The sequence below is a fragment of the Scaptodrosophila lebanonensis genome, unplaced genomic scaffold, assembly GCF_003285725.1.
Source record: "Scaptodrosophila lebanonensis strain 11010-0011.00,11010-0021.00 unplaced genomic scaffold, SlebRS2 tig00000122-arrow-arrow-pilon, whole genome shotgun sequence".
NCBI classification, from domain to species: Eukaryota; Metazoa; Arthropoda; class Insecta; order Diptera; family Drosophilidae; genus Scaptodrosophila; species Scaptodrosophila lebanonensis.
This window is the reverse complement of record NW_022060580.1, coordinates 1912394-1931415: the sequence shown is the minus strand read 5'-3', so window position 1 is coordinate 1931415 and position 19022 is coordinate 1912394. Positions and strand designations below refer to the sequence as shown.

Here is a 19022-nt window from a genome sequence, read left to right as displayed (position 1 = left end):
CTCTCAGCAAGGAAAACAAGAAACCGTCTTCTCTAAACTCATGTAGAAATGGACTCAGACGCTGTAAGTTAGCGTTAAGTGTTCTCTTTTTTCGAACCTTGTCGATTTCGTCACCGAACTCATTGTCCTGGATGACTTGAACAATTTTGTTGAATACCAAATTGAGTTCGCTTGGCTTGGCTATAGGATCAAAGGGCTTCGAGACCTTTCTGCACCTTTGTATAAATCGAAAAACCCAAACGAACACCCTCAGCAATTTTGAATGTGACGAGTAGCTTTCGATAACTTCGAGAGTAAAACTACAGCAGACTTACGAATTTCTAGGGCAGCTGAATTTTTAGGCGGCTCGAAGTGAGCATTCACAGGCCAATTTTCTTCCGATTCCATGAGGAAGGCTGGCCCTGTAAACCAAATGGAGCTACGCAACTCGTCTACATTACATCCTCTGGACACGATGTCTGCTGGGTTGGATTTCGTTGGGACATGTCGCCACGTTGCATTCTCGGACCACTCTTGGATTTGAGAAACCCTGTTTGAAACGAAAACTGACCATGCCGACGGATGCGACTTGATCCAGTGGAGCGTTATTTCCGAGTCAGTCCACATAACTATCTTGTCTATTGGAAAATTAAGCAACGGGCGGACTTGACGAAAAAGATCTGCGAGAAGGTGAGCTGCACACAGCTCAAGACGAGGCAAAGTTTTCGTCTTGAGTGGAGCTACTTTGGATTTTGAGGTCAAAAGTGACACTTTCCAACCATTCGCAGTCGAAACACGAACATAAATACAGGCGCCATAAGGTTCAACAAATTCTGCTTAAATGAGTCCCAAACTGTATGAAGATTCTCAGGGATGGATTCGTCCCAATCTAGTTTTTGTAGCCACAAATCTTGCAGCAACATTTTTGCTTTGGTGATCAGCGGGCAAAGAAGGCCCAGAGGATCGAAAAGCCTGGCAGTCACCGATAATATGTTCCGTTTAGTCGAGCGGAGATCTAGGAAGGAATTTTACAACTGGAACTGAAATACATCTTCCTTTGGTAACCACATAACGCCGAGCGTTTTGGTTGGGTCTGAGTCGACTGTGGCTACTGGAATAACTGTGCTATCAAATGCGGACAGTTCCGAGCAGTTCGAAAACCACTTTGCCAATTCGAAGCCTGCACTTTGAAGAACGTGCGACACTTCTGCTCGAAGCTTTTTTAGCTGTTCAACGCTTTCAGCACCAGTTAACATATCGTCGACATAAAAGTCGCTCCGAATAACTTCAGCAGCTGTTGGATGTGAGGAACGGACCATTTCACTCAGCCTTGTTAAACACCGCACCGCCAAGAACGGAGCTGGCGACGTGCCATACGTTACAGTGTTTAACCTGAAGATTTTCAAAGACTCAGACGGATCTCTTCGCCACACTATGAGCTGATAGTTTCTATCTGCTTCGTGCACCATCACCTGACGGTACATTTTTTTAATGTCTGCCGCTAAGGCGAACTTTCGCAAACGAAAACGAAGCAGCGTAGAATAAAGCTCCTCCTGAATTGTTGGACCGACCATTAAGGTATCATTCAACGCAATCTGAGTGGACGTGCGGTAAGAGGCATCGAAAACGACACGCAACTTGGTCGACGTGCTTTGAGGCCGCAGGACACACTGATGCGGAATAAAATAGTGTGGAGTATCTGGAATTTTGTTGTCCGTTGAGGACATATGACCGAGCGAAACATACTCGTCCATAAATTCCAGATACATGCTTTTCATTTGAGGGTCTTTTGGCAACCTCCTTTCAAGCGACAAAAAACGACGTTTCGCAATTTCATACGACGAGCCAAGATTTTTTGGGTAAGATTTAAAAGGTAACCGTACCTGAAATCGACCAGACGACAAGATTTTTGTATTATCAACAAAGTGTTGTTCACAAAGCTGTTGCTCAGGTGAGAGAACTTTCGAATTATTAGGCAAGTCCTCAATGGACCAAAACTTTTGTATCGTTGAGTCTATCGAAAGTAATTGTTCTTCTTGGCAACTTAAATTCACTGCTCCTTCTATACTCGTTGTAGGTTGAGTAGAGCATCTGCCTGACACTATCCAGCCGAGAAGCGTTTTTTGTAATGTGGGAGACTCAGGGCCTTGCTTTATTTGGCCTACCGACAATAAGTCGAAGAATGACTCTGCTCCAATTAGCATATCAATTTTTTGCGGTTTATGGAATTGAGGATCGGCCAATTGAATATTTTTGGGGACCCTCCACCCGCTGGTGTTCACCGCTTGATCGGGATGATAACCAGAAATCGATCCCAAGATCCAAAAATCTGCGGAAAACTCGCTACAATGGTAACGCAAGATTTGTGCTAGCAGTATAAATATGTAGCAGTGTGTGATGAGAACGTTGGCACACGCTACATTTCTTTGCCTTACACTTCGCTACTGTGTGGCCTCGTCGAAGACAGTTTATGCACAAAGGCGCACCTTTAGCGAAGTCAAACCTTTGCTGCACTTACAAGGCAATATATGCCTGGCAATTGCCAATCGAATGGTCAGCTGAATTGCAAAACTGACAAAGGTTATTCTGTTCGTTTTTGGCAGCAACGAACGAATGATTTATCCTGCTAGCATTTTTTACTTTTTGAGTCTGAGTGTTATTGCTCGACTGGCTGCCCTTCGCTTGAGCTTTACTAGCTTCTTCAGCAACAATATGCTGGTAGCGTCTGTTAAGAGCAGTCTCAAAGCTGACGCAGATGGCTGGGAAATCTTTTGCAGATTGAAAAGTGTCGATATGTTATCGAAAAATATTAGGCAGTCATTATCGTACACCCGCTTTAGACTTTCAATGGCTTTGCTATAATTGTCTTCCGTCACTTGGAAGGCGCGAACTGTGCCTAAAGCGTCACCAGCCAAACATGATATTAAGTGATTGAATTTTTCAATATCATGCAGTGTGTCATCATTGTGAACAAAAGTTTCAAAAAGACTCATGAAATTTTTAAATTCAGAATGCTTGCCGCTAAAAGTTGAAAGAGCGACCGCTGGCAATCGACACATTGGCTTTTTTGAAGTAGGCGGTGCAATACCGTTTGCCGAACTTGAATTGTCGATGCTTTTTCTTCTTAGTTTTTCCAGCTGGCCTTTTAATAAGGATTTGGTCATAATGCAAGTTTCTTCCAACTCTTCACGGTAGTCATCTTCTGTATCTTTTGCTTCAATTTTGCTTTGCAATATATTTGCAGTTTCTATATGAGTTGTTAGAAGCTCTAACCTGCATTCTAACTCGATTGGCTCTAACGAAATCGAGCCTTCTTTTAATTGCCGTTGCATACGACATATACTCCTCATACAGCCCTCGCGCTTCCTTTTAAGTTCTTCGATCAAGTCCTTACTCATATTGATTTAAGGTTTTAAACTTTGATCGAACGAAAATTGTCGAGTGGCAAACGAGAAATCGAAAATAATATGCTGTTCTCAGCAAGTGTAGGGGAGCGCAACAGATGGTCGTCTAGCAGTGCGAACGAAAACGAGAATAACTGCAGTTGACTGACCGTCGAAGGCAATACTTTTGGAAGCGGCAGCGAAAGTGGCGACAAACGAAAAGAATAATTCTAATACAAATGCCTTGTGTGCGTTAGCAGAACAGCTAATTCTTATGCATGTATTTTGCGAAGCGCAGGCAAACAAAAAATGCAGCAGCTTAAGCGCGAACACGACAGCAATGTATTAGCTAAGTTATGTATGCGAATATGTCGGTATATATGTACATATGTAACAACGACAACGGCGAATTTGATGAGAACAACGAGAGCAAGCAACAAACGAAAACTGCCGACGGTTGGCTGAGATTGACGTGGGGGGGATACCGTATGTAAAAGTGGCTATGTATATTTATGTATGTATGTATGTATAACAAAATCAAACGACAATAAATTGGCACTTTAAATAATTGCCTATAGCGGTTCACTTTTATTTAATATTAGTACGACATGCGATTTATATTTGTGTTAATTATGCTCAACTATCTACCGTATTATATTATGGTCACGTATGTGCCAAAGGTTGAAAGTTGAAGGCCGAAATAAGCAATTCGCTGGTTAAATTCCACTTTCAAACTTTAGCACAGTACCTGTGAAGTCGACTTTGGCTCAGGAACTTCCCTTTGGTCGACTTGACTCATCCTCCAAATCCAGTTGACGTGGCAGCAACACAACACAATCCCCAGTGCAGCAACAACAACACGACCGACGCGGTTCCGCACAAATTAAAGTTTTAATTTAAAAAAACAAGCAAGTCCCTGCTCGGGCGCCAATGAAAATTTATATTATTTTATATAAATTGTATGAAAACGAAGAAAGATTGGGACGCTTGCTTTTAATTTTAAATTTAATATCGAAAATGACGAAACGATACGGTGGCGATTGTGCTTCTGTTTAGTTCTATTTACAACTGACTTCAAATTAGGCTTACATGCTAAACTAAGCCTAAGGCGGCGAAAAAAGGGCGCGAGGCGATGCATCGTCGCGACGTCCGCAAACGGCCGCTCTCGCGCTCTCTTTTCGCCCTAAACTAAAATTCAAATAATTCTCTTAAACTATCTTAATCTAAAGCAGCATCTGCGCCAACAAGGCCGATTTAACATAAATTTATAGCCATATATGTTTGTATGACCAAGCAGTGTCCGCAGCTGTTGCTACTGCTTTGCACAGGCACACGAGACATACACACACATACACGCATAATTATTCTACACATATGTACAGAGTATTTCACCCGACTTTAGCTTCTCTACTTATTTTACATATAAATATTTGCATTTGTTTGTAGAAGTCAATCGTTTAAAGAGGATGATGGAACCTGGAAAGGAAATGATGATGGAAAGGTTGTAAACAACCAACCTCAACGGGTTATGGACGATAGGAATGGAATGATGGCTCAAGCTGGATATATTGGCAGGTACGATTATTGTTAACAAGTTTGTATACCCTTTACTGAAAAGTGTGGGGAAAATTTGTTTTTGGTATGTAACTTGTAACACACATAACGATGCAGGGTAGACAGAATGATATATGTATGTATGTTTCTGGTCATGACACAAATCTAAAAAGGTCCAAAAAGGTCTTCCAACTATTTAGAACAAAATCTAAGCTAGGAGCGTCAGCAGCGGTTCGTCTGAGGGCTTCTAAAAAACTGATCAATTTAAACGAAAACAAGCGAGACAAAGTACGCAACGATAGGATGCTAACTGATGGTACATGCTTTTGTTGGTGTGTCACAAAAACTATGTAGGAGAGATTTTAAATTGCATAACCAACTTAAACTTAAATTTCAAACACATTCTGGGGTGACACTAGAAAACTCACAGTTGTTTTTAAAAACCCTTAAAAAAAACTTGTCTGAGCCTCTGAACATCGAAAGATTTCATTATTTGGAGCATCCTTTCCAAGACCAACTATAAAGAAGTCTAACAGACTCAATAAGGTTGCCAGCGCACGAAACTAAACCAGGCAGTTCCGTAAAATCATTTTTATTTTTCTACATTGTAAAGAAATTATTTTTCCAGCTTGAGTATGGCTCAGCAGTTCACGGTTCTTTACAAGAAATTTGTTAATTGCGGGATCTGGCGACAAAAGGGCTCAATGCCTACTGTAGGGTATCAATCTCCGCGTGGCCTGTATTTTGGCATTTATGTCGGCCGACTCGTGCACTGCAGATAACACTGCCAAGACTCAGTTGCTCGGCGACTAGTGTCCACTATATGCGAACTGTACCCATTGTAGCCGTTGGTAGCTGGAGGATACAAAAGGAGTGAGAAAGTTGGGAGGCAAAAAATAACGCGAAATACTAGTTTAATGTTGCCATGGCTCTTATATTTTTCATTTGTTTTACACTTCAGCTTATGCTGCATCACCATTAGATTAGTCTGTTGATAACCTTAAATAGCTAGGATGCCGCGTGCGAGGTTAACTTTCCATTGTCGAGCCGAGGTCGTATCTGCTTGTGTTCGAGGGCCACGGTAGAAAAGAGAGCTCGTCTGCTCGAGTTCACGGTTCACGGTAAAAGAGATTAGCTTCCGATCTATAGATGGCTCCTTGCCTCGTTCTGTGTGACCGTGTTCTTCCTTTTCTTAAATCCCTACGTAAGTGTGAGCGGCGATGCCGGCTTGCTTTACTTTAACTCTCTGTTGTTACTTAGTAAGTTAAGGTAGTAACAATATAGTACTTGTATATGTAATAGAACTTCATGTCCAATAACATTAGGTAATAATAATAAGTAATCATTTCATGTGTAATATTAAGTAGTTATAGTATCCAAAAATAAGGAAGAAATATTAATATTTGTGACGCAGAATTTCACTGCGTCACAACATAACTTAAAATATTATTTATATTTCTACATAACGTAAAATAGTATTTATTTTTCTACATATCTTAATATATTATTAAGGAATTTTCAAAATAATTAAACGGCACTCGCTTTACTGCTAAAAATTATCAACTTAAAATTTAAAATTATTTTCCGTTAGACTATGCAATTCACATGACAGTTCTGTTATAAACGGCATTGGTAACAACGGACCTGACCTGACCTGTGTGTCGTGTGAGTATCGACACACAATTTTCGCCAAGTTTGTTTGATTAATACATAGTTGTTTAGTACTTATTTCAAACAAGAATTGCATTTAATTAATATCTTAATTTTAATTTTCGTTTGACTCGCAAAATAATATTTAAAACAGAAACATGTAATGTGCGAAACATGTAATTTTGTATTTGGGCCAAGTGGGCATCTATTGTGAAATTGTTTTGGAAGTTGCGCGTGAATACTAGTGTTTTAATGAGACATTTTGTAATTTGCTAAATTAATAACATTTACATAGGATATGCAAAATATTTTTGATGTAGATTGTTCAGGAAAACTATAAGGTTTAGGATAGGTTTCAATGGCCGGGGTGATGTTGCCCATTGTGCTGCCATATAATCTCCATCTATATATCCATTACCTCATCTACCCGGTACTTCTTAAGAATCTAACCGTGCTTACAAGTTCAATCTTATTCAGATCTGAAAGACCATTCAGGAACGGTCGTCCCAGTGTGGAGAACCTGCGCCTGCTTAACGCTGGACAGTGGCATAAGAGGTGTTTCACACCCTCCTCCTCTTCCTCATCTCTGCAGCTTCTGCAAAAATCATTATGTGGGATTCCAAACCTTCCTTCCTGCCCAATTTGATAAGCTTGAGTGTCCTTTTTGCGTCCAGGGACGGCCATGTTAACCGGGCACTTACGCACGTGTGCGCACCATCCCAGCGCTGCTGGGAGGAAGGAGGCTAAGTAGGCTTCTTAAAGAGCATTAGTGGCCTTCTTTACTCATTCACTGATATTGTCCTGCTAGTAAATCCCATCCAAGATAACCCCCAGGTATTTAGCCTTACTGCTGAATTTGAGATTGACCCCATGAGGTTGGGTGGTTGGAGTTTCGGGATTAAGGTCACGTCGTCTGCGTTTGCAATAGCCACATGACCTTCCGACTTCAGGGTACATAGCATCTTATTAACCGTAAGAAGCCACTGAAGGGGTAGAGCACCCCGCTCTGTGGTATACCCCTGTTGGCGAAAGTGCGTGTGGTCTGACCACTCAGCCCTGCCGTTGAGCAGTTGGTTAATGAAGTCGGCGAGAGGTCCTTCTATCCCAAGTTCTGTCAGTGAACGGGTAATAGCGGAGGGCAGTATGTTATTGAAGGCGCCCTCTATGCCTTGAAAGGCTACTAGTGAGTACTCTTGGACGGAAAGTGAGTTTTCTATCTTCGAGACCAGGGAGTAAAGGGCAGTGTCAGTAGACTTACCCTTACTGTAAGCGTGTTGGGAGGGGGACAGTAAAGCCGGGTGGATTGACTGCCTGAGGTATAATTCCACAAGTCTTTTAAGAGTTTTTAGCAGAAAAGAAGACAACTAATAGGCTTAAAGTCCTTCCAGCCGTCGGAATATGGTTGATCAGCAGGGTGCCCTTGTAGCCCGGGTGTAGCTTGCGGCCGAATATTCTGAGATGATGTTTGCCTAGAGTTCATTTTCTTGATGGCGGTCGGGCGGTGATGTACTAGTTTAAATTGAATAAATTTGTGGTCTGAGCACGAGTGTTCATTCTAATATACTGTCAGCTAGGGTGTTCGACACCAGTGTGACGTCCAGCACCTCGCTGCGGTTTTTTGTGACAAAGGTAGGGTTGCTACCTTTATAGCAAATAAACAGATTACTACTGATTATATAGTCGTACAGACACTCACCTCTCCCGTCTATGTCGCTGCTGCCTCATTGGGTGTGGTGGGTATTGATAGTCGTAGGCTAGATAAAAAGAAGCCATCCAGAAAGTGGTTCTTTTCTTCGTTCGGTTGTTCTCAATTTCAATACAGACAGATGTTATGTCACTGGATTGAGGAAGAAGAGTAGCGTTAGTTCGATTACTCGCTCGAATGTTGTTGTTGACCCGGGGCTCCCGAATCAGGACTACGTCAATTTCGTCCATCGCCAGGCGAAGCAAGAGGGCAGCTGTCGCCTAGCGCTTTCGGAGCCTGTTTAGATGTCGTCGCGGATCTATAGGGTTTATATTCCAATGAATATTTTTAGGTGGAAAAAATGTGTTTGTTAGTGTTTTTAATCAAATCTCTAGACTGCCCGCTTTGCCCCCCCATCCTCACGCCATGTGTAAGCATGTTTGCAGTCAACCAAAGTACCAGCATCAACAACAAAAATACACAGCTAAAAACCATTCTTATATGGGTCGTTATGCACATTATATATGTCATTTAATAAAATAAACAAAAAATCTTTGTTTTTTCATTGGTTTTAATAGGTTTTAGATATAAGAAACCAATCCCGTAATTTTGCATATGATCAATGTCTTTTTATACTCGGTTTTTATACTCTGTACATGAAATGTACAAGAGTATATTATGTTTGCGCGAGATGAAAAATGTAACAGGCAGAAGGAGGCGTGGCAGACCCCACAAAGTATATATATTCTTGATCAGCATGACAAGACGAGTCGATCTATGTATGTCTGTCTGTCCGTATGAGCACCTGGATCTTACAGACTATAAGAGCTAGAGACACCAAATTTTGCACAAAGATGCCTTATATATAGTATATACGCTGTGCAAGTTTGTTTTATTTTTAACCCGTTTTTTCTGGAATCATTCTACCGTGTAAAAACCGAATAAGTTGTACACTTTTTCTGCGTTGCTGTTGTTTTAGCCCCTAATAAACTAGTGAGTGAGAGTTGCAGACGTTTGACTTCAATCACTTGTACTTGGAAAAGTTGAAAGGAAAGTTGATACCAGAAGAGCACGAATGTTCTTTTTGTTATCTTTTATTGAATGAAATGCAAGGGTGCATATACAATATTTGGGTGTGCGTAGGTCTAATTATTTCTAAGTGTCCAAGTGTCTGGGTTAGTCGTGTTATAGCCAGTAACCGTAATACTTGGATTACGGATTCTGCACTCAGGATCGATTGCGAGTAATTCTGTTTCTGCTGTAGATTACACAGCTCGTGGAAAATAGCTGATAAATGCATTGGTTCTCGAGTTGCGAAAACCCATTGATTTTTTGCATGCATTGGTAGCCAGAAGAATTACGTATTCATATGAGTCATTGCACAGCCAGAAGGACTTTGATCGCATTTGTAGTCACTCGAAAACATCAATTGCTGGTAGCATATCCATTCATTGTTTAGCAGATTACAGTTACGTAGATCAGTATGAGTGAGCCTTATGATTGTTGACTGATTGGATGTTATAGGAATTGGCACCAAGTTGTATAGCTCTAGTGGTTGAGATGCTACAATTGGCACCTTCAATTTAAATATTACATGATTATTCAACACTGGTTTTTCAGCCTTTATCATGCACGAACTGCAAATGCCTTTCCAATTGACGTAGCGAAATTAGAAGCGGGTTTATAGTGCTGTGACGAATGTCTGTGAGAATCTTTAGTATCTCTGGTTGCACCCTTTGGAGATTGCCAGTAGTATGAGTTGTGGGGTTATTGCAACATACCTCTGGTACGTTTTGCCATGGTCTTCTAATCCCATCAGTTGTTCCAATTGTTGTTCCAAATGAGCCATTCTTTTGTAAAACGCAAGCCCGTTGCGTTTCAGAACGTTTGTTGTTGATTTAATAACGGATGTTCGGTTTTTGACAAGTGCTTATGTTATAGATGTTCCTCATTCATTTTAACCTTGGGAATGGTATTGGACATCTCCTAAGTGTATTACGAATCAAGAACTCCGAATAAACTACTAGCTATGTTTCTAACGATGTCTAGTGGAGATCGTCGAGTTCGTGGATATTTTAATAGCTCGTTTTCGGTCTGGAGCTCTTCCTCTATATGACAGACAGCGACACAGTTTTGTTTTATATATGTCTGGACATAATTTGTTGAGGCCTAATATGCCAGATCAGAATACATCTATATCGTTCCAATACGGGTCGTAGTAAGCAATTATGTTCCATTCTGCAATTGCTAACTTCACAGTTAATTTCACAATTTTTTCGTAGAATTTTCCAGACTTCGAGCCAAAATTTGTAGTCTTGATTGGCTGAGCTAGTGCTAATGGTAGCAATATCGTCAACAACACTAGTAAATGCTGAGACGCCTATTAGCTGGTGCCCTTTTGGTTGGGTACTTTCAAATGGGGTGCTTACATTATCCGGCTGTTGCTTTTTTGCTAGGGCATTTTCGTCTGATGAATTTTCCTGGTCGTCTTCTTCCAGTGGATGTTTTTGCGTCGGTTCTGCTTCAGGAAAGAGCGGCGCTAATTTGTGATATTCGCTTGTATATTCCTGTTGTTTTTTTCACGTATACTACTCGCAGGTAACCATCTGGACCTGGTTAGGCCATTGAAGGACAGGCTCCTTGTCTTCCTTCAGTAAAACCATCATTCCTTCTTTGACATTGGCAGACGATTTTCTCCATTTCTGCCTTTGTTGCAGCTGTTGCAAATATTCTTGTGACCATTAAGAAATATTTCACATAACTTCTAGCGTACCTTAAGATGGTCCTGGCCCTTTACTATTCACTGGTTTTATAAACGACCTCCCGTCTATCTTGTCACATTCTCACATTCTTATGTATGATGTGAAGCGAATTCCCTTATTCCGATATTCATCAGATTCGTTTGTAGGATTTAATTGCATAGTTAATTGCATGCAGCGATGGTGTTTCCGTAACCATTTGCATATTAACTGATCATAATATAAGTTCATCAGAGTTGGCTACATTAAGGCATTTACACGATTGACAATGTACCATTGCAATGTATACAAGGTGTATTAGCGACACAAATTCTCGCCAGTACAACCCCCACAAACTGCAGCAACAAGTTCGCTCTTCCTCTTCCTCTTTTTGCTGCTGCTATGGGCGCATATAACTCAGTGACGGAAGTTTACCTGGGTACAGGGTATTACACTGTCGACTGTAGCGTTCTCTCTTGTTTTTATATTATGATATTTAGCATGATTTTATTTCTTAAAAAAGGAACTCAAATATCTTAAAATAAACAAATTAATATAAATTAAAATAGCATAACCTATTTTAAATTTAAATAAAAAGGAGGGTATTTCTTTTCGCTAATAGTTTTGTTGGTTTATTAATTTATATGCGTATACATACTTGTATACGAAGTTACTATTGAACTAATAGCCGAAAAAAACAATAGAAAATGCAAAATGTAGTTCTCGTTGCAGTTCTCTGTGTTCGGTGGTCACAAGAGAAGATAACAATGTTTATTTTTGGCAACATAAGGCGCGATGCTTAGTCTGACGGCTGGATTGATATCGTTTACATTAAACCACTCATTTGTACGTACGTAGTGGCGCAAGATATGAGTACATTGATTCCAATTAGACGGCTTAAACTTAACAATTCAATTCAAATATATTAACTTAAATGACTAACAATTCAATTTCAAACAAAACATAAATAACAACTTAAATATAAAATTACAAGTATAATAATGTAAATCAACATGCCGGCCACGTTGAAGGTACATGAATTGGACCTTCAAAATACAGGAAGCATGGTTAGCTTGTGAATAGGACGTTTAAGTTCGCCTATGGCTGTTTTTACGGTTGCTACCCGAACTTGGCCGTCTGCTCCTGTTGTAGCGCTGGTTATCCGTCCTACGATCCAGCGCTGCGGTGGTGTGGACGATTACCACTGCGCCGACGTCTACATTGGGTTGAGGACTTTGCCACTTGGTGCGAAGCTAAAGGCTGTGTCCGTAGTCCTAGGACCACGCTTGCTAGAACCGCTGTCTGAGCAGTCAATGTATATGCAAACAAAAAATGGTCGCATAGCCAGAAGGCGGTCAGCTAGAAGATTTCCCATAATCTGGCTCAGAAGCTTAGGCTTATAACGATAGCAGTGAATGCACTTCCTAACAATTGGAGTGCATTCTTTTCGGGCATTAATAAGCCAGATTTTTTGTCGCAATAGAGCTATGCAGAAGGAACCATCTCCAACCCCATAAAGTATATATATTCTGAATCAGCATGACGAGAGAAATCGATCTAGACATGTCCGTCCGTCTGTCCGTCCGTCTGTCCGTCTGGATGAACGCAAGGATCTCAGAAACTATAAAAGCTAGAATAACCAAAGTTGGCATCCAGATTCTCCTAGGTTCGAGTAAGGACGAGTTTATTTTATATTTTTTAATTTTCCCCCCCTTCTCCCGCTACAGAATTTCGTCAATAGCGTCCACATTTCAAATGCTACCTAAACCAATTTCTATATAATTATCTACTGTTGCTTAAAATTTTATCAAATTCGGTCAATTCTAAGAAAAGTTATTAGCGAAACAAATTCTCTCCCCCTCAAACTGCAGCAACAAGTTCGCTCTTCTTCTTCCTCTTTTTGCTGCTGCTATGGGCGCATATAACTCAGTGACGGAAATTGACCTGGGTACAGGGTATTACACTGTCGGGCTTGCTCGACTGTAGCGTTCTCTCTTGTTTTAATTTGGCAAACACTTCTGAAAATTCAGAGCGTTGCACCAGCTCGAATAATTTAAGCATTGCGAAGTTTAGCTCCTTAGCAGTTAATTCCAAAGTAATGCGTTTCTCAGCTGATCGAGATAGGAATCTATAAACATAAGCGAACACTCTGACAAGTTTGTGATGAGAGGAAAAACGATTAATTACGTACGAAAAATCATCCTGGCTGGAAGCCAAGGAGGCAGATTTTTTTGTTTCGCTATTTTTAATTTCATCAGATATTGAAAAATGAGCATTTTGAGGCCAAACTGACTCATCGTCATACAAAAACTTAGACCCTTCAAGCCAAATTGAATTAGCCAGTTCTCTTATATCAGAACCACGCGACGGAATGTCAGCGGGATTCGAAAGAGAAGGCACATGACGCCATAGAACATTTTCAGACATTTCTTGAATTCCAGCTACATGATTTGCCACAAATGTTGTAAGCGTAGAAGGAATTTATCCAATGTAGTGTGATTTCCGAGTTGGTCCAAAAAAACACACTTTCGATTCTGCATTTGGTAAGCATTTCTTTAACGTGAGACCATAGTTGGGTCAGTAAGTAAGCTGCGCACAATTCGAGTCTGGGTATGGATTTTGTCTTTAACGGTGCAACCTTTGCCTTTGCTCTAAGCAAACGGCAGGATATGGTGTCATTGTGGTTAGCACGCATAAAAAGGCAACATCCATATGCGTGTCGCATCAGCGAAACTATGCACTTCTATGTTTGAGCTACCACAGGCAAAATAATATCGAGGAATGGAGACCCCATTCAGTAGCAAAAGATTTTGCTGAAACGCTTCCCATTTGGTAGCCAATTCCATTGGGACTGCCTCATCCCAATCAAGCTTATTGCGCCAAAGCTCTTGCAGAATAATTTTCGCCTTTATGCTTATTGGACATAAAAGGCCAAGGGGATCAAACATACATGCTGTCACTGATAAAATGTTGCGTTTGGTAGGACTTAGATCAGTGAAACTGTAATCCGAATGGTATCGAAACTGATCTGTATTTGGCGTCCTCCTCTTACCCAAGGTATTAGTTAAATCGGTATTCATTGCAATTCAGCAATATTTCAAATTGTTTAGAATCTGTAATACTTGGATGGTTTGTGTACCATTTTGCTAACTGAAAACCACCTGATTCTGTCTGAATCGTCGGCTCCAGTGAGCGTGAGAAGTCATTGCAAACAGCCTCTGCACCTATCGGGAGAATATCTTTATGACGAACTCCTAGCTCCTGTAAGCACCGAATTGCAAGAAATGGTGCAGAAGCAGTGCCGTAGGTGACCGTGTTGAACCGAAAAACTTGAAGCTCATCAGATGGGCTTTCATGCCAAACAATGAGTTGGAACCAGCGGTCTTTTTCGGATATGCTCACTTGTCTATACATTTTGGTTATATCTGCCGTAATGGCAAAGCGATTTAAACGAAATCGAATAAGCGACAAATATAATTCCCCCTGTATAGACGGTCTCACCATGAGAATATCATTTAAAGAATTGCCAGAAGTTGTTTTGCGAAGCGTCAAAAACAATTCTCAGTTTGGTGAAACTGCTATCAGGCCTCAGGACACACTGATGCGGTATGAAATAGTGTGGTCCCGGTGGAATTTTTGTTCCTATGACAGTCATATGGCCAAGCTCGATATATTCGTTCATAAAATCGACATACATCTTTTGGAGCGAGGGAGATTTTATAACTCTGCGTTCTAGAGATAGAAATCGTCGTTTGGCAATGTCAAATGATGAGCCTAAAACGTGAGGATCGGTTTTAAAAGGCAAGCTGACTTCCAAACGAGCTAATGGCAATGTATTTACACGTTTGACGAAATCTTCTTCACATACAATTTGCTCAGAAGAAAATTTAGCGGATTTTCGAACGTTGGGAATTTCTTCTAATTCCCAGAACCGCTCCACTAGAGCCTCAAGCTTAGTGCCTTCAACAGAGTATGAAACTGCCCAACAAGACGGACTTTACGTATTGAAGTTGTTGCAGCGCCCAGATACTACCCGTCCAAACAGGGTTTTCTGCAATAATGGCGCACAGTCTGCAAGTTTCATTTGACCAGTACATAACAGGTCAAAGAATGAGTCAGCGCCAAGCAACGAGTCAATTCTTTGGGGCTTGTACAATTCGGGGTCGGCCAGTTCGAGATTGGCTGAGATTTTCCACTGATTGATAGACAAATCGCAATCGGGCTGCTTTTTAGAAATTGAACTAAGCACCCAAAAATCAGCATTGAACTGGTAAGAGTTGACTCTTGAAAACTGTTGCGGTGACTTCGCTTTTGCCACCAGACTGGATTTACCAACTTATGTGACAGTAAAACACTTCTTTTGTCTGGAAATACGCAGAGATTGGGCAAAGTCTTCTGTCATGAAATTCACCTGTGAGCCTGAGTCTAACAAAGCTCTAGCAACGTGAATTTGACCAAAGCCATCACGGATATGCACTAGAGCTGTTGCAAGAATGACGTGCTCGATTTCAGATAAAGCGTGATTAACGTGTGCAGGATGAGAAGAAGCTTGAACAACGGACAAGTTATTGAGAGCCTCCGACTGCTGCTCTTAATTAGAAGGAGCATTATGCATTTGAACAGGGTCTGAATACCTATTAAGCAAAGCGTTATGCAGACGAGCGTTATGCAGATTAGAAGCAGCATAATGCATTTGAGCAGGGTCTGAATACCTATTAAGCAAAGCGTTATGCAGACGGGAACAAACCGTACACTTTGAAGATGTACATGCAGGCACTCTATGCCCTGGCATCAAGCAGTTAATGCATAATTGGTTGCTTTTTTGAAAAGCAAAGCTCTCTAAAACAGGAGTCGCACTGAAACCTGGACATTTCGAGATATGGTGATCGGCTTCACATTTTTGTTCGCCCTTGGAGCATGAAAACGATGATTTAGTGGCCTTTTTCGACGAAAACTTGCCTTTTGACTTTCAGGGTTCTTCAGCAGACAAATATTGGTATCGCCTGTTGAGTACAATGACACACTCCGACCACAGTGGTAAACTATCATAGTCGAGCTGCTCTTCGTATTTAGCCTTTGTGTAACTGTCTACTTTCGACAAGACGATGTGTATCAACAGTGCATTGACAATTTGTTTTTTATTCCCCAAAGACAGGAGTGACTCAAAAATGGCTGATACGGTGTGTATGATTGACCTCAAAGCCTGAGGGCTTGCTCCTAAACGTCAAACAACTGTGCTAATGTGTCACAAAATATTAAGCATTTGTTGTCATATACGCGCTCTAGACTTTCTAAGGCCTTTAAATAGTTATCGACGGTCATTTGAAAGGTTGTCCTTAAGGCTTCACCGGACAGACAAGAGAGAAGAAGATTAAACTTCTCAATCAAAAGGCTTAATGTTTATAGTCTGCATGTTTGCCACTAAATCTTGGAAGCTTCATTTTTGATCAACTGCCGGCGGTGCATTTAATGCAGATAAATATAGCGCTTTGGCACTAATACAAATTTCCTCCAATGAAGCTCGATTGGTATTATCTGGGTCAATGGAGTCAATATCTGACTGAAGATCCATGGCCCTTGATATATACGAGCTTAGTATTTCCAATCGGCACTGTATTTCGATCGGATTTGGTGTAGTTGTGTTTTTCACGAAAGCTTCTTTTAAGCGAAGAATATCCTATCGCAAATATGTCGACCAACAAAGTAGACGACGCTTTGTCAAATCCTGGCTGCCTTAGTGACCAACTTACCAAGTTGTTCTCGAAATTAGAGAAGGTAAAGTTAATTATTGTAAGTTAATTAATTATGTTGCGCGTTTGCTAATGATACAGACCACTGTGCATATATAAAAGCAAATGCAGCTCGAACAAGTTTCAGCTGTACGGACGAAATCGAAAAGGGAATGTAGGAGCACGCGCAGCACTAACTCGATACCACGGTCAGCAAAGAAGCATGAGCATAAAATGGTCGGTCAACGAACTTGGGATTGCGACTATTTTCAAGTCCCGAGTTTTAATCACACAATTAAAAATTGCTTCGAATTGCCGTTGTACACTTGACACAAATATTTCCTGTGCCAAACCAGATGCATTCGCCACTATATGCGACAATTTGTTGTATGTACTAAGAACTGTATGTATGTATAATTACAAAGGCTAATGCCGCAACTTAATGTACATATACATGTGTATATGTGTACATGTACATGTACATGTGTTACTTGCGCAGTGCTAACAATGTACATATATGTCCGTATGCATAGGCTATGACACGGTTACCTGGTCATCGGATGAAGATTCGTCGACTTTCCTTATGTCCATTAAAGGTCCAGCGACTTTCAACAAGCGAATAACCAAAGCGACAAAATGTTTAAATTATATTCAAAAATGGTATTTAAACCAAAACAAAACTTTCCCGATGTCCCTGCTCTGGCGCCATGTAAATTTTATAAACGAATCGAAAAAATTCAGCTACCAATTTACATTAAATAGCTGCAAGCAAATGGAACTGCGGAAAAGTAGACAAAAACAAGTAAAAATGCTAAAGTCGGGTGTCCCGACTTTGAAATACTCTGTACACATGCTTAAAATAATTATAGAAATTAAACAAATTAAGAAAATTTAAAAAAAATGTTGATCGATTTTACCTCTCTCCGTATTCGAACTCACGTAAAGGGTGTATAATTGCACATATACAAAGCAATGAATGTCTATGCGCGTCTATTCGTGTCTGTGTAAAAATGTTTGCAGTCAACCAACAGCAACATCAGTAACAGCTGCGGGCAGTGCATGGGCAGCGCTTGAGCAGCAAATATATTTATGGTTATAACTAAATAACTATAAGACCTAGGGACACAAAATTTTTGTCCAAAATGCCTTATGTAAATACGCAGAAAATGTATATTTTGGAATTTCCCTCCCTCCCCCCTCTACCCCGTAACTCCCGTAATTCTTGGAATTTCGAACAAAAAAACAATTTTGCAAATGCCCCCAGTTAGTTATTATGTGTCCGTATGCCAAGTTTCACTATGATAGACCGATTGAACAAGAAGTTATAGCCATAAATATATTTGCTGCTGCAGCTCAAGCGCTGCTGCAGCGCTGCCCGCGGCTGTTGATGCTGGTGCTTTGGTTGACTGCACACATGTTTACACAGATACGAATAGATGCGCATAGGCATACATACACTCACACAGACGCAATTGCTATGTAAATGGCCCTTTACGTGAGTTCGAATACCGAGAGAGGTAAAATCGATCAAATTTTTTTTTTTTTATTTTCTTAATTTTTTTTATTTCTATAATTATTGTAAACATATGTACAGAGTATTTCAAAGTCGGGACACCCGACTTTAGTTTTTTTACTTGTTTATAACTAAGTAATGTCCTTAATCATGAATCATTTTTTCATTCATTTTTTATCAAAATAAAAATGCCTCTTTTAGGTCGTACTGTATTGGATACAGGACAGTCTAAACGTACGACTTGGCCATATCCATGAATTTCGTATACTTCGTTTGGGAATGTAGAAGACTCAACGAAACATAGAACGGACGCGTTAAGCATTAGCTTGTCGGACTGAACATCGCTAAGGTGACAATGAAGACTTTGTGTATTATGAAAAATAATATTGAAATTGGGACTATTTATTAAATGGAAGTGTGTATGGAACAATTTAGCTGAACGCCATTTACATAATTCCTTTTCCACTTTATCTTCAGCATGAGGAGGTGATAGAGAATTAAAATCTCCTATTATGAAAAGACCGGGCGCACTATATTCCCTACTACACACTACATATATTGATGTACGTTGCATACGAGCGCATGTGTGGACCTTGCTACATGTAGCTCCCTGACTCTTGTGAATAGTTATACCTTCTGCAGGTACAACTGGAAACTGCGTACGGTCAATATTAACGTTATCGTTTTTCTTATATTGAAAGCTTCGAAGAGCTTTCTGAATTGGGGTCCAAGAAAGTTGTGCAAGATTTCTACACTTTGAACGTACAACTGCATCTACAAACAAGATAGAAC

The 19022-nt window shown here is 40.5% G+C and overlaps 1 protein-coding gene across 2 annotated transcripts in view; it reads left to right on the top strand.

The window, feature by feature from the left end:
* The window catches only part of LOC115628654 (synaptosomal-associated protein 25), a 183891-nt gene that overhangs the window by 150431 nt on the left and 14438 nt on the right, over positions 1 to 19022 (top strand). For both annotated transcript variants that reach the window (XM_030524822.1, XM_030524821.1), the window contains exon 6: positions 4809 to 4937. In XM_030524822.1, the coding sequence (XP_030380682.1) occupies positions 4809 to 4937 (129 nt within the window). The remainder of the gene's footprint in view (positions 1 to 4808; positions 4938 to 19022) is intronic.